The 22,845-nt window shown below is 38.8% G+C and overlaps 1 protein-coding gene across 1 annotated transcript; it reads right to left on the bottom strand.

Moving 5' to 3' along the window:
• Positions 1-1,819: 1,819 nt before the first annotated feature.
• Positions 1,820-22,845, bottom strand: LOC135076798 (probable 2-oxoglutarate dehydrogenase E1 component DHKTD1 homolog, mitochondrial). Its single transcript, XM_063971239.1, has 20 exons — positions 22,625-22,845; positions 22,093-22,219; positions 21,026-21,191; positions 20,472-20,688; positions 18,665-18,826; positions 18,134-18,207; positions 16,770-16,883; positions 14,134-14,247; positions 12,966-13,073; positions 12,264-12,421; positions 11,809-11,944; positions 11,425-11,556; positions 11,120-11,222; positions 10,416-10,573; positions 9,469-9,625; positions 7,644-7,846; positions 6,233-6,353; positions 4,434-4,622; positions 2,599-2,684; positions 1,820-2,309 (listed from the first exon to the last, which is right to left on the bottom strand). The coding sequence occupies exons 1-20, from the start codon at positions 22,746-22,748 to the stop codon at positions 2,199-2,201; spliced, it is 2,760 nt and encodes a 919-aa protein (XP_063827309.1). The 5' UTR covers positions 22,749-22,845; the 3' UTR covers positions 1,820-2,198.

The following is a 22,845-nucleotide window of genomic DNA, read 5'->3' on the forward strand; positions in this document are numbered from 1 at the left end:
AGACTATCGCTTTCCCTTCTTCTTCTTTTTCGTAAAGTCTGGCGGGTGGAATCCTCTAGCTGCCAGTAGTTCCTGGACATTATGGCAGGCGTAGTAAACGTTGTCCATGGCTGCTTCAGTCAACATATCAACGTTGCACCGCCCTTTGGACTTGCCCTTCTTCCCCCTACCTCCTTTTTTCGCCTTTTTCTCGTCCCCACCTTCTTCTTTCTTCTCCTTTTTTTTCCCTTTTCCTTTGCCGGGCATTATGAATGCGAAATTATTTGGATTTTTGCTTTTCAGTGTTTGGTTGTTGCCGTGGAGATTGTCGATAGGCTTTATTGATCACACACTCACAGGTGTGTTAATAATTACAAATTATGTATTGTATAGCTAGCTCTTAATTACTCTAGATACTGTACCTACGAGTACCTACATGTGGATTCAATAATGGTTATGAGAAATTAAATACCGTTTTAATAGGTAACATTACTTAGTTAATTGATTAGCGTAAAGCTGCTGGTGCCAACCAATGTTATGGCTAAGTCATCGTACAATTTATTTATTTGTACAAATTAAGTACCTGTCTATTGATGTTTAATTATTTTTAACAACCTTTCAATCAAATTATGGAACACGAAAGTTTAAAAAATAATTATTGATGTTTATCCGTATTCTAAAAGTCACCATAGTAGGTACTAGCCCTTCTCAGTTTAGGGCGTAAATTGGAACGTGGTGGACTGGAACAGTATTATTAGACACCTCATTATATTACAGAACAAAAATAGTGCTGTTAGTTTTAAATAATTTAGGGCATATTTCCTAGCGACGTGTCTTTGGTTTTGGGCAAATGAAAGTAGTTCTGTTGTTAGTATCTAAAATAGGAAGCCGTTAGTTTTATGTGATGTGTATTATGTACATTACATTTTAAGAAAGTTAAAAAACTAAGAATGTTTTGAACCAGAGTGTATCTCACAAAGTTTACTTTTCTTTCTTCTTCTTCTTATCAAATCCTGGCGCTTGATAGCCGCGTGCTTCAAGCAACTCCTGCACATTGTGGCACCCGTAGTACGCGTTGTCCATCGCCGCAGGACTTAGAATGTCCATCTCTTTGGACTTCTTTTTTCCTTTTTTGGCTCCATCATTGTCGTCGGCCATTTTTTTAAAACTATTTAACTAGTAATTTACAGATTTAAGATAACAATAAAGTTTTTTTGTGTACGAACTTTCTCGCTCAAGTGCGTAGAGCGCCACGCTAGTTTATTATAGTTTTTTCACTTGTTCTTCTTAGGTTCCTACAGTTAAGGTAACTATGGATAGATAAATGTTTTAAGTTTTGAGTCCACTACTCTTTGAAGTCCTGAACTGACTGTCTCGCTCAAGTGCGTAAAGCGCCACGCTAGTTTATTATAGTTTTTTCACTTGTTCTTCTTAGGTTCCTACAGTTAAGGATAAATAAATGTTTTGAGTTTTGAGTCCACTACTCTTTGAAGTCCTGAACTGAACTGAGCTAAAGCAAATTTCCGAATGCAGTTCTAGTTATACCTAGTTGCAAGATATTGCTGGGTTGCATTTCGAGTAGTACTTAACTATCATAACTAATTACCTTAGAACTTTAGAAGCAAAATGATTTTAGTTCAGTTCAAGCAAAATTACAGAGAACAGCATCAATAAACTATATATTTAGTTAGCAAAGGGATATTGAATGAAAGGGTTATTCGGTAATACAAATTATTTAGCCACCGAAAGTCTTCGTAGTAGTTAGTTTGATGCAAATAAAATACAAACATACTAAAATATATTTACTTATTTACATTCAGATACATTACATATCATAATACACATTTGGCTGAAAAAGTTTTTGACATTGTTAGTTTCAGCAACACGTTGGGCGCCACTTGATTAAACTTTTTTATCATCTTAATTATTGGCACATTAGCGTAAAATACATAGTTACATTAAATGCAGTGGTAGTAAAGAGTTTTATTTACCTATAGCCTCTTCACATCGGTGGCTTTAAAGCCAAACTTGTACACTCCGTCAGTTAATTTTCCGTTAATTAGAAACTTCCGTACGTAGTAATTTTCGTAGAGACTGTCGCCAGCACACCAGACTATATATTATACACTTTTGTTGAAAAGCGACCCTATTACAACTACGTAAAGTACAAAATCTATTAGCTTGATGTGCCGACATTCGTTCTTCTGTACCTAGGAGGATCATTTGATATTGTACAATGGTTCCCTAAGGATGTGCTCGACTTCTTTCCGGTGCAGAACGGAGGCGCCGACGGCCGGTGTCGAGGCTTCGGACCGCCCCGCGTATTGCAACTGAAAATAATTAACTTATGTAATACTAATCCATTTATGATAAGCTTTAATGTTTCCCCAGGTCAGTGGGGAATAGCATTATAACTTATTTAAAGCAAAGCGATCTGGGACAGTGAAGGTCAACCCTTTATCTTAGTAGGGCGTTGTCTTCTGCTATTCTAAAATGAATTTGTAGTCGAAGAAATTTGCATAAAATTCGTATTCCACTTAGGATAATATACTCTGCTTTATTTCCTTGATATTTAATTATGAGTATTTTATATTGAAGAGATTACTACAATATACGAACCTTTCTACCCAGTAAGTTTTCAAATCTTGGTTTAACAAATGTCCAGGCGCCCATATTTCTATGTTCTTCTTGGCTCCATATGAATTCTGTAATGAATTTTGGTTTCAATTTTATTCCTGACCGGTCTGAAGTAAGTACTCCAACTTAGCTACTATCAGTCGAAATTTTAAGATCTCTAAAGGAATCCAACAAAAACCTCAGGGAATACTCTACGTAGCCCGGTCATGAAATATTTATGAGGCGTAATAACTGAACGTTATAGCTGTTTGAAGAATGGCTCTACATATTTTATTATCGGCTCAGTTGGTTGCGACCCATCTTTTAAATGAATGAAAAGATATCGCCATCATTTCAGCCAATGGTTTTATCCACCTTCTGATCGAAAGCATCAAGGGACTCTACCTATGACCTGTCGCTATTTTTTCCAGCTGCTACCAGCTAACTTCTTAGATATCTGCAGAGAAAGGTATGACAGTCTTCAAACTTACTTCTAGCATTAGGGTATTTCTCCAGCCGCTGCCAGCTATCTTCTTTATCATCATCATCATCATTTCAGCCATAGGACGTCCATGGCTGAACATAGGCCTCCCCCAATGATTTCCATGTTGATCGATTGATAGCGACCTGCGTCCAGGGCCTTCCTGCTACCTTTATGATGTCGTCGGTCCACCTTGTGGGTGGACGTCTCATGCTGCGTTTTCCGGTACGCAGCCTTCACTCCAGAACCTTGCTGACCCATCGGTTGTCAGTTCTGCGTACTATGTGCCCTACCCATTGCCACTTAATTGCTTATCTTCTTTATATCTGCAGAGAAAGGTATAAAGGTCTTCAAACTTACTTCTAGCATTAGGGTATTTCTCCAGCTCCTTCTGCAGGCATTGTAGAGGGAAGGGGCTGAGGGCCTCCACTCTCACGATCGCGACGTCCTCAATGCCTACCTTCACTTAGCAAACAGCCCTCCATTAATGGATGACAAGGAACGTCAATCACGATCTCCTGCTTATTCATCCAGCCTCTGCCAGCTATCTTCTTTATCATCATCATCATCATTTCAGCCATAGGACGTCCATTGCTGAACATGGCCTCCCCCAATGATTTCCATGTTGATCGATTGGTAGCGACCTGCGTCCAGGGCCTTCCTGCTACCTTTATGATGTCGTCGGTCCACCTTATGGGTGGACGTCTCATGCTGCGTTTTCCGGTACGCAGCCTTCACTCCAGAACCTTGCTGACCCATTGGTTGTCAGTTCTGCGTACTATGTGCCCTACCCATTGCCACTTAATTGCTTATCTTCTTTATATCTGCAGAGAAAGGTATGACGGTCTTCAAACTTACTTCTAGCATTAGGGTATTTCTCCAGCTCCTTCTGCAGGCCCTGTAGAGGGAAGGGGCTGAGGGCCTCCACTCTCACGATCGCGACGTCCTCAATGCCTACCTTCACTTAGCAAACAGCCCTCCATTAATGGATGACAAGGAACGAAAATCACGATCTCCTGCTTATTCTCCCAGCCGCTGCCAGCTATCTTCTTTATCATCATCATCATCATTTCAGCCATAGGACGTCCATGGCTGAACATAGGCCTTCCCCAATGATTTCCATGTTGATCGATTGGTAGCGACCTGCGTCCAGGGCCTTCCTGCTACCTTTATGATGTCGTCGGTCCACCTTGTGGGTGGACGTCTCATGCTGCATTTTCCGGTAGGCAGCCTTCACTCCAGAACCTTGCTGACCCATCGGTTGTCAGTTCTGCGTACTATGTGCCCTACCCATTGCCACTTAATTGCTTATCTTCTTTATATCTGCAGAGAAAGGTATGACGGTCTTCAAACTTACTTCTAGCATTAGGGTATTTCTCCAGCTCCTTCTGCAGGCCCTGTAGAGGGAAGGGGCTAAGGGCCTCCACCCTCACGATAGCGACGTCCTCGATGCCTGCCTTCACTCTCTCTTTGTGCAATTCATAGTAGTGCTTCCCGCAAACAAGTATCACTCTTCTCACTTTAAGAGGGTCTGCTAGTTTGTCCCCTGGAATTTATAACTTTGTTATATGATTTTATTTCGGATTTAATGAGATTTGCTAACTATTGGTACATTTGTTGATAATTTGCTGAAAATCTAAATAATCATAAATAAAAATCACAAAAACAATATTGTATCAATTAATAGCGCATAGTACTACATGTATTTCACAATAGAGATAAGTTCCAAGTATTTCCTTTTAGATACTTAATCTCGAAACTTAATTAACGTTACTAGACTTTAAAATTGGCTAGGATTTGCAGAATTCCCTGCATTCTCATTATTAGAAACTTAGTTTGCCTTTGTTCTGTCTCTACCCTTGTGGGTTTCCCAGTATCCGGAATAGGTACATAGAATAAGCAAGAATAAATATTAATTATTTATGTAAATACATTGCCTTCCAAAGTTGGAAACCAATTTCATAGCCGTAGTTAATTCGGCCGCTGAAATGATATTAAGCTTATCGAAGCGACAAAATTGACAATTTGGACGTTATCACAGTCGTATATCCTGGAATCGACCCCTTTGCGCAAATCAGCGAGCGTAGGGGTTTATGATAGCTCGGTGTTTATTAATATTAACATAATTTATGAATAAAGATTACGATAAGTGAAACAATTGGAATAATTACGAGTTTCTAAACAGATGATAAACACTTTTCTTTTCTAATAATCGATCTACATCGAATAACATAAAGCGATTTTCTTGGTAGTGTTTGCCGACAATATTTGTACCAAGTTTTTAAATCCGGAGATACTAAGCCCATGTAAATAAGCAGATTTACTGAAGGATCTTATTTAGTATTCACGAAGTTCCTTCAGCAATATAATACTTTCGGGGTATACTTCACCGAACACGGCCAAAATTGGACTACTAAATCTAGGGGGCAGCGTAAGGTGTTTTAAATCTTATGAGACACAGATAAAGTTTATTATTAGTTTGACTCTAGTTGGAGAAGCAATTATCTAATGAGACGCCTATCTTAGTTTTATAAGACCTCGGTTTCTAAGTTCTTTAAGTAGTTGTGAAGATTAAACAGAAGTTAGTAGGTGATTAATCCAGAAAACTAATTAAAGAATTTAGAGAAGCTAACAACTTTTGTTTCAAAGTCATTAGTTGCTTCAGTCAGATAATCAAATTTCGATTCGGTATAGTGTTAGGCCTCAGCCTCGAATGTAGCGGGCAGCGGCGCGGGAGCGGCAGCGGCGCGGGAGCGGGGCGGGCAACGCAGACCCGTTCTCGAAACAAGCGGGCAGCTCGCGCGGCGCTTTAGCGGCGAAGTGTTGTGTTCGGGGTTGTGTTGTCGAGATATTTGTTTTTATTCCCAAACGAAATGTCTGAACAACGGCGACAATTTTATTTCGATTCAAATTTATTCCTAACGCTCGATTTATTGTGGGTAAAAGAAGGAGTGCGCTGCCCGCTCGTTGCCCGCTCCCGCGCCGCTGTTTTCGAGAACCGGTCTATTTGATTTTACGCATAAGATCCTGCCGCTCCCGCGCCGCTACCGCCGCCGCCCCGCTGCCCGCTAAATTCGAGGCTGAGGCCTTATTAGTATTCTCATTCTTTACGATTATAGTGAAACGATCTCGAATCATCTCTGGCGGTTAACTTACCAATGACTGGATGGAAGTGAGTGCCAGGTTCGAAGTCAGACAACGGTGAGACCGCATCAGCGAGACGTAGGAGCAATTTCGGGGCCACCACCACAAGTGGCTTTCTGTAGTTCCGCACCATCTGAAAGTTTGCACAGGTTTCAGTAAGTTGTGTTTTCATTAATTTTCAGACCTAGTCCAGTTACAGCACCCGTCCGAATAGCACCTGCACGAAACTTACCTAGCCTAGTCCACGAATAGCACCCATAACACAGCAGTCTAGTTCGTTCGTTTCAGCCGAAAGACGTCCACTGCTGGACAAAGGCCTCCCCCAAGGATTTCCACGAAGACCGATCCTGCAGTCTAGTGCTGGCTGCTAATGTGTTTATTAGATAGGATGTTATTAATTTCACCCCAAAAGCACCAGGGCAACATACGAGTAACATTGCAGGTGCTATTACGGTGTTTTTTTTGTGGACTAGGTACCGAGAAAACTAACGTCCTGTCTAACAAATACGTTAGCAGACTGGTATGTTTTAGATGCTGTTCGTGGACAAGGTTAGGTGCTATTCGTGCAGGTGCTATTCGGGCGGGTGCTCTAATTGGACTTCGTCAATTTTAATGGATTTTTACGTTTTTATCTTATCATAATCGTGATGTTTTTTTGTCCGTACTCTATTTGCAGGTGTGACGTGCGATAGGAAGACGAGGAATTTTATTGCTAAAATACACACTTGCCTAGAGTTAGCTTTGCTATTCAATAAGAAAGTTAACGGACTTCGCCTGCAGTTAATTAGAAAACTAAGTTCAGCTAGTAAATGAAATACTCGTAGCTTCGAGAGAAATGTTCAAGCGAAATAAGTTTTGCTGCAGATCCTTAATTGTTTGCTTCTGTATTAATTTGTCCGGCTGTATTGAATTGTTTGAAAGTTTAATTTTGCATTCATCTCGGGTTCGTTGGTCAGATAAATGAGGTCACGTTGTTCGTAAAAGTCCGTAATTAATTAGTATTATTAGGTACCTCAGCTCAACCCAAATGTAAACTGGTTGAGAATGCTTTAGGGCATTAAGTTCGCCTTATGTTCAAATTTATTTGGCATTAAAGTTTTAAATAAATAAATAACTTACTCGTAGTAATCAGTGCTATTACATTGATTTTTATGAAAGTCTACTTTTTGAAATACCTACTGTCTAAACTTCTAATGGCAACAACTAATAAAGTTGATGAGGCACGGGCACAGCCATTGGTGCATGGGCTGTTAGAAATAATCCCCTCGCATCAATAATATAATTTATAATCGAAGCTTGAGCTCTACAAAACGTATTGCTGCAACAAGTTATACCTGTGCATCAAATGGGCGTTGATTGAAAACACGAGCTTTGCTGTTTAGCAAATAATACGTTTCAAGTATTATTGCAACATGAAACTTACCTGTCTTCTCAACAAATGGAAGTACTGTGCCGGGGTTGTAGGGTTGGCTACGTGTAAGCAAACCGCTTCAGAATCCGGCGCAGACTCCAAACTATCCGTGAGCTGAAGGAACCTCTCCATTCTACAGGAGCTGTGCTCTGACGCTGCTCCGTCGTACCCGTGGGGTAAGAGCATGACTAGGCCGTTGCTTCTGACCCATTTTGCTGGTGAAGTAACAAAAGAAACACGTTATCCAAAGTTTCGAATGTTGCTATCCCTCTCACGCAAAGCGAGATGTAAGCATGAGCGACGGTGACTTGAAACTATGTAAATAGCGTTTCGGAATACCTCTGGCCTCCCCAAAACCAGAGTAAATACAAATGAGTAGGTCATCTTCATAGAAACGCACCGAGCGCGGTTTGTATGTGAGCGCGCCAATACGTATGCGGCGCGCACGCACACACTGACAAAATTTAGCGTTGATTAGCGGTGAGTTGCCCCGATTTTTGTCAGTGTGTGCGTGCGCGCCGCATACGTATTGGCGCGCTCACATACAAACCGCGCTCGGGCGTTTCTATGAAGATGACCTACTCATTTGTATTTACTCTGCCAAAACGAATAGCCAATGTGGGGAGAGCCTTGAGGATTTGATCTATACTGTATAAGTATAGGTCAAATCCTCCGTAGAACGTGTTCCTTCAGTGGCGACTAAATGTCTCTTTAGATTTGGAACTAAATGAACTTTCCTTGGTTGCTAGGTTGCTACCAACAGTAGATATCAAACTATTTTTATGTCACATACCTACAAAACCGTGTAAACACTATCAAAAGAGTCAATCCAGCGAAATAAAATAAGAAATACCTACTTTTCGTACATAGCTATTGACTAGCCGGATCTCTATTGACTCTATCGTGTAAATAAATCCGGTATAGAACGATGTTTTTCCGTTTGTTCAGTACCTGGTTGAATACATATTTTACGTTCAAACTGGCTAGAAGTTTTCTCTTTAAAAATATTTGTTCCTGGTACGAGTTTAATGCAGCACCAAGAATTTATTCTTTCAATAGATATTTTGGAGTATGTATGCGATAAGAAAACACGAGATGAATCATAGAAACCTACTTCAGACAAAAAGTTTTACTTTTGATCATATATTTTTATTTTTATTCATTATCTACATATAGAAATAAAAATGTTACGATAAATACCTAGTTGAAATAATGTGACATAACTGAAACTAACCTCGATTTTATTTTACTCGGATCAGCCATTCTCTTATCGTTAAAGATGGATGGATGCCGTTTATTTCTCCATCGGCAAGGGTATTTTATGATGATAGCAGCCATTATCCATTATTTTGGAGGAGCAAATCTTAATCCTATAATATTGTTAATATGGACAATAGTTCATTTACGGTGGATTCGACCAAACAAGAGTAAATATTAATCTCAGAATAAATCGTCAGTTAATCCACATTTTGACATAGGTATTTCCCATACTGAAAAATGTCAATCTGCCAGTTATACCAAGAGTTATTCTCGGATAAAAGTTTGGTCTAAAGTCGAATCGGGCCTTATAGTCGCCAGAAGCATAATCATAATAATAATCAGTCATAAGAATAAGGCTATGGTCTCTTATAAACGCCGTAGGCCGCGTCTCTGACGTTGACGTCGGCGTATGGACGTGGAAGAAACGTTTACGTCGCGTATAGGGTTCAATAAAATGGCACAGAAAATTGCACCAGTAACTACATATCTTCTACTCGTATAAGATGCCCAGAGTTTATTTAGTTGACGGCATCAATTAAACAAAAAACAAATAATTTAAATATCAAGTGTCACTTACCTTCTCCAGAAGTGATGTAAGTGTCGACAATGATCTGCGCCCCGTTGTAGAAGTCCCCAAACTGCGCCTCCCAAACGCACAAGTTGTCAGGATTGTCGTACGCCATACCGTATTCGAAGGCCAGCACCGCCTCTTCGGATAGGATCGAGTTGGCTACCTAAGTATAAATAAAGTATGGATTACTTATTTGCCTTTAGATCAAATTGCCCATAAGGTATTTTACTTGTTTTATGAGATTTTTAACTTTTTTGGCTGATGCACAGAAGAAGCGTTGCCTAGCCCTACTTTTATTGATTCTGAAGCAGTTCTTTCAGTTGACTGTGTATTCTTGTAGCAATAATGACAATACGATACGATTACGATAACTCCGCCCAAGAGAAGTGTCAGAAATACAATTACTTTTATAGCCACTCACGAAAAGTTTTGCCATCGCATACTTATGATCCCCTGCGGAGTAGAGAGTTCTGAGAACTGCTAAACGATAGTTGGAAAGTCCTAACTTTTTTCAGCTCGTTGAAAATAATTTAACCTGTTGCAAACTAATCTAAACTTCAAGCGAATTGATTTTCTCCAGTTCAATTAGTTTCTGTAGTTTCAATTAACAAGATGACTTCAATTAAACTAAGTAAGTCTGGGTTGCACCACCTTACTTTAACTTTGTCAAACGTCAAAAATCTGTTAAACTCCATACAAAAACCACCGGTTATCGTTATAGTTACGGTCAAAGTTTGGTGGTGCAATTAAGCCTAAGTATTTTTGAAACAATGTTCACTCAAAGCATTTTGGACCTTAACACAAGGGAATACAGTTCAAATATGGTGGGAACTATATTCCCATTGACGTATAAGTAAGGGTTTTTTTAACCCTTCGTTGTTACCCAAAAATAAACTACATAGTAATCATTATTTATTTGTTCATTACCGGTACTTTAATTAATAATACCTTACCTCGAGATACCCTTTCTGGTCCTTATGTATATGGTTAAGTGGCACGTATATCTGCTCAGTCTCCTGGTCCACCAGCATTGCGTGTCTGTGTGAGAAGGTTCCCCTGCCCACGTCTTCCCCACTCAGTCTTACGTTGTGGCCTTCCATTAAGAGGGAACCTGAAAGATTCAATTTTTATTAAGAGTTCTGTAAAGTTCTCGATATTGAGGATGCGAAATTGTCTATTTTCATTCAACGGAATTCATCGTCATCATCATTGTTTCAGCCACCGTCCAAGGCTGAACATAGGCCTTCTCCCAATGATTTCCATAATGAACGATTGCATCCAACGCCTTCCTGCTACCTTTTTGAGGTCAAAGTCAAAGTCAAAGTCAAAATTTCTTTATTTGTTTAGACTAATAAATAGTTCTTACAAATCGTCATATGCTCTTAAGGAGCCTCTACATGTCTCATAATCTTTTTACCCTACCAGCAGGTCACCGGTCCAATCAATGGAATTACACCTATAGATGCAACATATTTAGTCAAATGATTTGAGATAAAAAATGGGAAAGTGAGGATCTCATATTCATTGAATTCATCATCAAAAAATGGGGCTTCATCAGGGCAGGTCCTAGATTTCATCTTTAGTTTTTATTTAGACAAAGCATTTATTTTGTTTTTCAGATCAAGTAGCACCTTGTAGAGTCAGGATCTTGTCTTACCAAATGCCAAAGCTTCAGCAGTCGCCCAATCGAGGTCCTTTCTTTCGGTTATTTTATTGAGACGGTTCTTGATATGTGTCTTCGCTAGATGCTGGTGGGTGTTCTGAAAGGAACGAATACAAACATGTTTTTGCACTTAGCGTTACTCCGGAGAATAAACAACGATATTGTACGAACAATATACTAGACACTAGGGGGATCTAGGATCTAAAGAAGTTCTGAAAGGTTTTTATGTAATATTTTGAAAATATAGGGTTTGAAATTTATGTATGTTTTCTTAAAGATATTGTTTTACAAGTACTTACGAAATCGCTTGGAGTTTGTACCGAGGCATAACCAACTAATTTTAGAAGACCGGTATCGACTCCTGTGTCCCAAGTTTCGACTGCGTGAGGAGCTGGGTTCATTTTGGACCATTGTTCTTGATAATACGTCACCTGAAATGTATTTCGTGTGCAATTTATTATTTTTGGGTGTCCTTTGGTGGTTAATTCATGAATTCACTTCGAAGTTAATTTTACTGTATCCTTCGTTGCTATCGAATAAACAAAAACATATAGCAACGTCCTGTAGAATTTCATACCTAGTCATCTTTAAAGTTGAAGCATAATACATATTTAGTTAAATATTCTATTATATAATTTAAAGTTTTAAGAGTTTTTTTTATTATATAGGTAGGTATTACTTACTTCAGGTTTATAGGAAGGCACAGACTCGTATTGTGACTGCAAATATTTGGAATATTCAGCTGAGATGTTGTTAACTTCCTCCTCCGAAATGACTCCTTCTGACACAAGTTTATCAGCGTACAAGTCCGGAATCGATCTAAAAAGTTGGTAAGTTACTCACTCACTATATCAAATATCATACAAAAGAATCTTACTAAAAAACCTCAAGTTTAATGTAGTTCGAACTTTTGAACAACGAGAGCTTATTTTATCTACGCCGGAAAAAAAGGGCTATTTTTTCAGGGTATGTTTATTTCTTTGGCAATCTGAAGTCTTGATAGATCGACGATCTAGTAAAGGTCGTACAAAGCATTTGGCATCTGGGCAGCGCAGGACGGAAATGCTTTGTCCATTTCTGGACAAAGGGGAGGGATTTCTTTGACCGAAACGAACGAACCAAATAACATAAATCTTACTTCCTGCTCCGTATAAGCTTGTACAGCAAGGGGTTGGTGAAAGTGGGATCATCAAGCTCGTTGTGCCCCCAGCGCCGGAAGCAGTTGTAGTCGATGAATACATCTTTTCTGAACTGCCGCTGGTACTCGAAGGCTATGTTCGTCGCTTTTGCTACCAGCTGTGGATAAGTTGTCAAAGAAATCAATTAAACTTGCCGTTGTTTTTGTTGTTTAGGCTCGTATTTTCTAACTCCACGTTTAGAACATTTATGTGATTGGTTGAAAATCAATATAACCTGTTTTAACTTACTCTTGAGCATGGACGTCAATCTCTAATTAGTTACTTTATAGTCAAAGAAGACGTTTTATTACATGAATTTTGTACATAGGATTAACTAATTAATATATCTTAGGATCACTCAAAACACTAAATGCACCTATACCAATAGAAATAGATACAGACTTCTATGAGTCAAGTTTGTTCTATCAAAAAATTTAATAAGTGTAGATAAATCAAAGTCCGGAGCTTTATGCCCGTTTTCACCATCAATCCCTAATTTTTTAGTGACCCGTAAGGTAACACATAACAAGAATTTTGTTTTCATAAGGTAATTGATGGTGACAATGGGCATTAGACTCCATTATCGACAAATGGCATTAAGGTAAAACTTCTATTTAATTATTCCCATGTTTAAATGAGCAGCAATGAATATTCCAGCATACCTCTGGATGGTCCCCATTGACGTGGATGACTGGCGCGGCGATTGTCTTCGCTAAGTCGGTCACATACCGGCACGAGCGCCCCCTAGCCGCCGGCAGCGTGAAACCCACCTGGTATTTCATAGTTTTTATTGTACACAAGTCAAGCTAAAATTGCATTTTATTTACCCAGTTGCATAGGTCGTGCAATGAAAGTTGAGGTGGACACAAACTCTACTCACACTGATTTGTTCATACAGTACTAGCTTTTGTCCGCGGCTTCACCCGCGTGAAATTTTAGATTATCACAGATCGTCATAATTTATAGCCTGTTTGTTATTCTGGGTTATAAACAAAAATACTGTAAAGTTTCATCAAAATGTTTTAGTAGTTTTTGCGTGAAAGAGTAACTCCAGACATCCAAACATCCATACAAACTTTCGCATTTTTAATATTATTAAGATAGTAAGATTAGTAAGACGCAAGACTACAGCTTGACAGGCGTATACAGATACAAATCTTTGCTTGTGGTCTTTGCGCTAGGCTGTGCTATTTTTATTGGCGGATATAGTAGTCTATTCTACCTCTCTCACTTTGCTAGGCCCAGACTACTTAGCCTATTCGTTACTACAAAAAGCAAGTGCTGGCTTTTTTGTAACAAAGATTTATAGTCCCTGTACACAACACAAAACTGACAATCACAAGATATACCAAGACCAACATTATGTGGCGGCACCACAATTTATGGTCTCTATTTATTGCTGAAAATATTATTTTCTATCCAGGAAGGAGAGGACAGTTGATACATAGCAAACAATACATTAATGAAGCCATCAGGACCCAACCTAACGAAATGTTTCTGGCTGTGACAGAGATGGATGGAGCAGACATATCGTTGTAGCGTCATATTGTATGTTGGGGACATCTGTAGCAAAAGTAAGTGGTCAGTTAATAAGCTTCTTGATATTAATGTGACTCCATACTTGTACATAAAGTATTTGGCTGACAAACATTGAATGAAGAAATACCTACCTACCTAATTGTCTGGTAGCAAAAGATATAATATTAAATAGAGCCTTTTGGTTTTTTAATTTTATTTAATTGGCACTATTATATAAATTACATTTCGGTAATGTGTCACAGTATGACTTTGTATTAAGTGCGAATTTGCTACAAAAGTCGTTATACTAACTTGATTGTTGACCACTACATGGAGTGACCCGCCGACGTTGAAATGCGGTGCTTGAGACAGCATAAGGGTCTCCTGGTTGATTCCTTGGCCCGTGAAAGCTGCATCACCGTGAATCTGAAATAGACTTCATATAATAACTTATTTGCTTTTTAACACCACCTAAAACTGACACACTATGGTAATTTTATAGCTAGGAAGCGACTGCTTAGGTAGATATTACGAGACTATTCCCACCTCTCATTTCCACCGCTGCAACTTCTGTGTAACCAGGATCTACGGCTTGACCCAACCCAACTAATAAACTCAAACAGTGAAGGTCAAGTTTATCCTGGGGAAAAGTTAAACTGTCATTGGACCAGCAACGAAATTAATCAGAAGAACACACCAGAAGGAGTTTGAAATTTAGGTTCGACTTTCCTAGGTAGGTAGATAGATACCTACAAGTCATTTGGTTTATACCTGAAAGAATTACGTCTTTCATTACGAGAGATTATTGATTAAAAGGCTTTATGGTGTAAAAGGAAATTATATTGTAAAAATAAAAATCACATTACATTGCTACCTACGAGTAGAAGGTCAAGAGGGAAGAGAAAAAAGTGACAGTCGTAAAAACATAAAAAAGTAAAAAGAAGTTTCTCGCCGGCGCGTCTTTCCGTTCTATACATGGCCAGAACGCACCCATAGGAAACTGCTCGTGTATATTTTGTAGTGCCCGTTTGTAAATCTGTGACTCCAAACTATACACGAATTTTGCGTACTGATCGTGTATAGTTTGGAAGAGCTTAGTAAAAAAAGTCATATCCAAACTATACTCGATTAGTTTCTACTACACCACTTACACTTGACTAGAGTGTGTTTAGTTGATATTGATTTAGTAAAATATGGAATTATATTTAAAATTACATTTATTCGATATTATTACATAAAATATTATTATTTTACTGAATCTATAATAAATCTAGATTTTTAACACTATTGTAAGTGGTTTTTGAAATTAAATTGATTAGGTAGATTTCAAATTAAATAACAATTATTAGTGTAATCATAAATTCATTTAAAATGAGAGAGAGTGAGAGAAGAAAGTTCAACGTGCATTATTAATACATTATGCGAGACTTTAAATGCTAGGTTTGTATTATCGGCCGTTTGGTGTAGTGGTTCGAAACTGACTACTATTCCGGAGGTAGCGGGTTCGATTCCCGCACAGTACAAACATTTGTGTGCATGAACATATTTGTTTGTATTGGACTGGGTGTTTTCTATGTATAGTAAGTATGTATTTACAAAAAAAAAGTATTTAAGTAAGTATGTTTAATACTTAGTATTATGTACAAGCTTTGCTTAGTTTGGGACTAGAAGCGCAGTGTAAAATGTCTAAGGATATTTATTTATTTTATTTATTAACTTTTATGTCAAGAACAAAATCATTTTGACATATTTCCATACCTACATAATTCTTAATTTAAGAGTTATTCGAGAATTGGTGAAAATTAAATATCAGCCCCAAAACAAATATCTTTTCTATGGCAGAATACGTGTCGAAAGAGGATTCAATGTTTAAAGTAGACACGCAGATATGAATTAATATGTAATAGAAAGAGAGGTCAATAAGACAAAATGACTATCATGCAACTACTCGCGTATAAATTGTAATCACGCACTTAGTATTACAATACATACATGATTAGTCCGTATGCGTACTGGCGATGTATATTTTGGAGTAGGGTAGACCGGGTACAATAGTACCACGGGTCAATAGTACCATCGGCGATATTTCTTCATACAAGCGACGTTAGGTTGTGTGCATAGCGTCAGAATACTTATGCGCTTTTTGTGTTTCCATCCGCTCACCAGTCGGCGGCGCTTGCGCTGAGAAATGAAGATGTACAGGAAGGATTTTTGTTTTTTGCCTAGCCGCGGTAAGTTTTTACGTCAAATATATGAGCCCATAAGTTGCCTAATATGCTATTAGTTACCAAGGTATTGTTGTCTATAGTTTATTCAGGCTCTAAACTTTGTATCGACAGCGAATTATTGGCATTCATTGTGAAAATGACTGAATTTCAGGTGAAGTTCTCTTGACTACCTACTTGGAACAATTGTATCAGTCTCCATGGGGTCAATTGTAGCGGTACAATCAACCCCGTGGTACAATTAACATATGCGTTCTGGTCGTGTATAGTTTGGAGGAGCTTAGTAAAAATAGTCATCTCCAAACTATACTCGATTAGTTTCACACCCTTGCGTTCTGGCTATGTATAGAACGGAAAGACGCCTCGCCGGCCAGGCGCGCGGCCAAGGAGTTTAGTCGCACTTAAGCGACCTTTACAATGAGGGCTATCGTTTTTATACTTAACAGTTGGCACCCCTGGCGATTGACAGGACCTTACTCTACAGTGGCGCCATCTTGATGAGTGCAAATGCGATAGTCCTCCTACCACTTTAGCGCTCACCAGTTGGTGCCACTGTCTTCGCTACTAGCAAGTGACAGGACCTTACTCTACAGTGGCGCTAACTGGTGAGCGCTAAAACGAGAGCCCTCATTACTAGGCCGTTATATTAGACTATGGCTGAGATGATGATGATGATGTTATATTAGATAGACCTGTACAATAACAATAATGAATAAATCTTACCTGGACGTTTATAACCTTGTCTCCCATGACGGTGGATCCATCAGGGGAGTAATCCCCCTCTTTCAGTAGCAGCTGCCTGGACCTGGCTTTCCCCATGGATACAGGGTTAGCAGCCTGAGACAAAAATATTCAATTTGGAAAAAAAATCCAATTTATAAACATGACTAATAGATACTTTGAAGATTGGACTAGAAAAACTGGCAATTCAAGTTATAAAATTTAAACAAAGTTCGTACATCAATCACCAAAATTAGCCACGATACTATAGTAAATAATGTTTTATTGAACTAACAATGCATTTATCATCTGTTTGGGAAGAACTAAGTTTATCAATCACTTGGCAAAGTAATCAAACAAGTTTAATGATTTTGTATTGACATAGACTCTACTCGGCACAGTATTTTAAGAAAATTGGAAAAAAGTCAGGATTATTACAAGAAAGTTTCCCATACATAAGTACGTAAGTATTCAAATTTTAAGTTACTTGTGGTATAAGATCTTGTGTCTTCACAACTTTGACGATTCCAGGTCAATGGGATAGGTACCTATATCTCATGATGGGTTTTATTTATACAGTGAATGACAAAAATATTAGGCATATTTTCGGTTGTAATGACTCAGAAGTTCTATTTTCCACAGCTTCAAACATATACCCACGCATTCTTGAGTGAAAGGGTCATAACTGTACGGCTAGCACGAAAATCTTTCGAGTTCGAATCGTTTGCGTATTCGAATCGCCATCAAAAGATTGAAAACTACAACTGCACCCTTGTGAACGTGTCGTAAAGTGAACTGCCGCCTCTGTGGTCTAGTGGTAAGACCACCTGCTTCAGACGCAGAGGTCCCGGGTTCGATTCCCAGTGGGGGCAGATTTTTCTGTTAGGTTTGGTTAGTGGTAGGGCTTGTTCTAAGTCCGCCTGGCTAGCTACCACCATCTTACCTAAGTCTGTCGCCATAACAACAATGTGAACAGCATTATTGTGTTCCGGCAGTTAGAGGTAAGATAGCCAGTTCCTCCGTGGTTGAGGATTCCGGGTGAAGCTCGCTTCCACCTTCGGCCTGATCATCACTTACCATCAGGTGAGATACAGGCCAATTTTCCTCGTTGTGGATAAAAAAAAAACTTAGTATGAGAAATGGTTGCACGAAACTTAGGTATTTTGAGTATCAAAATAATTGTCATGTTATCGTTTAATTTGAAGGTTGAGTAATGGTTGAGTATCGAGTTTTGTCAAATACGCAAACGATTCGAAGACGAAAGTTGTTCATGCTAGAGGTACTGGTCTTAACAGCCTGAAATAAGTGCCACACACTAATCTCATAAAGGTTCATTTTTTCCTTTGAAGTACGGAACCCTAACTTACCTCCAAGTGCGACGGGTTGTTGAGTAGACAGAACCGGACGGATTTTCCATTTACCGCGATATCCACTGACGCACCTGAAATTGAAATACATTATTTGGCAAAATGGACGGCATCGGGAAATCTGTTTATATCTGTTTGTGACTGAGTAAAAACGCGGTTTGTCCGGGACGATGGGTTTCGTTTATTAAAAGCGGTAAAAGGCGTTGGGAATATAAAAGCTTTTTGGAAATAAACCGTTTTTGTCAAAGATTATTATCGAAAAAAAAAATGAGTACTTATACTTATTATACTTAGGGTGAGATACACAGATGGTATACTATTCGAACACTAATATTTTAAAATCTCTTCAACTTTAAAAATCTGAATAATTTTTCAAATTTTAAATTCTTTATTGCTCCATTCTTTTAACTATTATCAATTCTTAATTTTCCTTAATCTTATGACCCAATTTGAGCTCAGGCCTTTTAAAATTAAGACTTTCAACAGACTTTCAATGGAGTTCCTGATAAAGATTACTCAAAATTCACTTACTAAGATGGGTAGAGATATCACAGGCAGCGTTGGCTTCCAATGGGAACTCGGGCTGGCCACTGAACTTGTGAAAGATCTTCACTGGAGGACACTGGAGTAATCCACTCAGGACATTCAGCTTGCCTCTGTGAGCCATGGCTAATATAACTTGCTCTACGCCCTCTGTAAATGGTGAAGAAAAAGTTTTTAAAAGTTAAATAGATAGACAGACTGGTGTGTGTGATGTACTAAAACGTGCCTAAGTCCATAAATTATGAAACGAAACCCATTCAAAATAAAAAATCATCATCATCATCAGCTCAGCCATAGGACGTCCACTGCTGAACATAGGCCTAGTCAAGAAGCTTAAGAAATCAAAAATAATCGTCTCAAAAAGCGCCATGTTCTCTTCTTCTACCTAATCATGATTAATCCTTCTAATTTCTATTTTTTCTTAAAACTTCCTATAACTTTACATTTTTAAAGCCATTGAGAATTTTATATTATTACATTTTAATATTAGAGTACAACTTCTTCGTTTACTTCCTCACAAGTAAAATGTTTAACTTTGTTATTGAAAGTTGTCCAAAGTTAAATAAACTTTCGATGAAACTGGATTGGAACAGATTAAGGAGGACGTAAAATTTTTTTATCAAATTAAATTAGTATTTTCCCAAATCACATTTTTATATCTTTCTAAATAGAATACCTGTTCCGGGTAGAACTTATTAAAACTCACGGCATTTCGCTTCCTCGTTATATTCCACGTCAAATATGAACGAAAACATTTCCAGCTCAACTCTTTCCCTAACAAACTCGGTGCGACGTCGAGTCCCAGTATTTTCAACTCAAATAAATAAGTTCGCAGGTGCTGCTATGGAACTTTCAGAGCATTGCATCTTGATATCGAAGGTTTATGTTAGAAATTCTGATGTGCTTTGAAAGTCAACGTTTGGTTTGGTGTAATGTATATTATTATTTTGTGTCATGTTTTCCTTACCTAAAAAGGATTCTATTACTAAATTAAACTCTAGTCTGCCTATAGTTGAGCCGATTATTTAAAGTTTCAATCACACCAATGCGTGCAGATCGCCATCGCCAGCACGATCACGATCTGCACGCGTTGGTGTGGTTGAAGCTTTAGTTGTGTGGTTTTGTCAGAGTAGAATAGGTTTTTTTTTTGCGTCAGGAAAATGTATTGAAATGCATACCCACCGGACCGGTGGGTTATGTGGGGCTCTCCCTGCCAGAAGGGCAGGGCCTACCCACTAAAAACCTGACGGGTCCCTCGGGTGGCGCTTAGTGGAGTAGCACGTAAGGCGCCGTTAAGTCGTTCACGTGCGTACCCCCACGCTTTGGCCGCAGCCTCACTCAAACTGTCGCCCTTAGAAGGGCAACTCTCTCCGAAGCGCGCGGGGACTCCGCGCGCACTTCGGGCCTCAATGTTAGGAGGCAGACGCCCCCGCGTCTACCTCCATGAAGCTCGCCGTCGTGCCGGCTCGCTGCGCCGGCTTCGGCTTTTGCGCCGGCTGAGGGCAATCTTTTGCCCCCAGCATGTGCTCCACGGCCTTACCACCTGCTGCACACAACAAGCAGCGGGGATCCTGGGCCGGGCACACCTTAGAATAGGACTATCTCAAGTGACTCTTTCTATGGATGTCGAAATAGGTGAAGACAGAGTTTAGGGATAAAATGTAAACATCAGGCCTCCCCAACCAATCTGGCCAGCGCGTGGAGATTTTTCCTAAAATTTTTTTCCTAAATAAATTATAGAGCGTCGACCGTCATCCTGCAGTAGAGACTAAATGACATGATGTTATTAACTAACCTGAAGTAGTAAGCCGAAACATTGTCGAGAAGAATGTTAGAAGGGATTCTGCTCCTTCTCCGCAATACCGTTTAACCGTAGGGTACTTCACGCCCAGAAACTTATCCCACGCTTGGGAATGCAGCATCTCCTTCGCAATCTCTATCTTTCTTTCTTTTTCTAGGGAGTCCGTGGAACTCTCTATCCTTTGGGCGAACCATTCTCTCTCGGCTTCTGTCTGAAAATATAAAGTGACTCAAAATTGTTTTATAGTAAGAAACATTTGTGGTTTAGCAACTTCAAAGTAAAATTTACTTTCGAAATACTTGATTTTTCAGGTGAAAAAAAAAACTGACTGCCTCATTTAAGATTAAGTTGGCAAAACATCTACGTTCCTTCGTTCGTTCTTGTGTTTTAGCCAAATGACCTCCACATCCAAGTTGGAGGCTTGTCCAATGTCCATACTATGCCTTCCAGGTCGTGATCACTTACTCGAAAACTTTTCTGCCCCAAAGACCATGATGAGCTTTACATCCTATATTGCTAAACTTGAAATAATTTGATAGATGGTTTACCTCTAAGTAAGCGAATTCATACGATATAGGACCACAGTAGATCTTCTCTAGCTCATGCACCAGACTCTTGACAGGCTGGCTGCCGAAGTAACCGTAGAGAAGACTGACGTCTACTGGGTCTTCTGGCGAGAGACCGTATCGTGCTGCATTGAGCTCTTTGATGTCTCTGGAATTTAATTTTATAATATAGGCGGCAATCTTTAGGTCTATTCCACTTTGATCACCTGGCTTTGATGACCCAGGTGAGCAAAGTCCACTTCCAGCGACAATTATTTAGTGTCCTTTGATCACCCACGGATATGATGCCCTGGGTGATCAAAGTGGACTCCAGTTAAATTATTATTTTAGTGTCCTTTGAAGACAATTTTTTTTACAGCATGAAATATTTTAAAGCGTTACTTACCTAAACAATGTTTGTCCGTACATTAAGTTTAAGAGGTGTGATTTGTATGTAGGTGATCAAAGGACACTAAAATAATAATCTAACTGGAGTCTACTTTGATCACCCAGAGCATCATAATCCGTGGGTGATCAAAGGACACCAAATTGTCACTGGAAGTGGACTTTGATCACCTGGGTCATCAAAGCCAGGTGATCAAAGTGGAATAGACCAATCTTTACTTATGACGCAGTATTTTAATAATTGACGAGAACAAACTATAGTAATCACTTGAGGTGGCCAGGTTTATCTTCAACGAGTATCTAAAGGCGGCTGAAAGTTTCCTGCTTGAGTTAAAAAAATGGATGGCATATTCTGAGTTTCATTTGTTTACTCTTTCAAAAAATGTTATCGAATAATAATAATCTACCCACAGAACAAAAAAATCTATGCTCCTACCCAACACGAGTAATAATACTTCCTATCTACTTAAAATTGTTGACTGTTATTTGCTGATAGATAAGAAGAAACATAAAATTAAATACACAATGTTATTTACAAATATTTATGTAATTATATAACATCTAATGTAATAGTTACAGTAACGTAATGTTTGTTGTTATTTTAAGAAGCGCGACGCACCAAGAAGTAACGCTCTTGATTGAAAAGATATTTATTTCGTATTTACCTATTTTCATTTTTATAGTCTACATTGTCTATGGCAGCTTTGAGATGTCCGTGAGTGCGGTAGGCATTGACTAGTTGTTGCGCCCGGCAGTTCTCGTACCTCCGTTTTAGCACTTCTGCAGGCACATCTGAAATATTTAGCATTAAAGCGTATAAAGTATTTTAGAGGAATTAAATATGTAAGAACTATATGTGAAAATCTTTTGGCAAATGTGAAGTTTAATTGGTAACTCTATGTGTGTTATAATATGTAGAATGCTGTTTGTTTTTCTAACAATAAAATGAAATAAAAGACATATTACTGTTTCACTAAACAAAACATGCTTTGTATTCACGTTTTCAAAGAATTCTTTATGCACGGTACGGTTACAGTATGTAGAGTCGGCAAAATTATAATAATTAGAATTAAGGTTAATTGTTGGAATTTTGGTTAAAAGTAAACATAAAAATAATTAAACATTCACAAACTATCAGTTTAACATCATTTACGACTCGACACCAACTTCACACTGATCAAATAAGAACAATCATACCGGCTTCATTCGCTCTTCTCGGTCGATGCCCGAACACTCCAACTCCCGAATGGTACTTCACACGACGAAACCAACTCTCCCTGAACACAACATCACTCTTGCACACTCTAAATACACTCAACATCGTCACAATTATGGTAGACACTCTAAATTTAAATCATGCTCCATCCAAGGTCGTTTAGATCAACATGCGCAGGAGTGCCCGAGCGCGTAGCCGGGCC

Source organism: Ostrinia nubilalis, chromosome 12 (assembly GCF_963855985.1).
Source record: "Ostrinia nubilalis chromosome 12, ilOstNubi1.1, whole genome shotgun sequence".
In the NCBI taxonomy this organism is placed as follows: domain Eukaryota; kingdom Metazoa; phylum Arthropoda; class Insecta; order Lepidoptera; family Crambidae; genus Ostrinia; species Ostrinia nubilalis.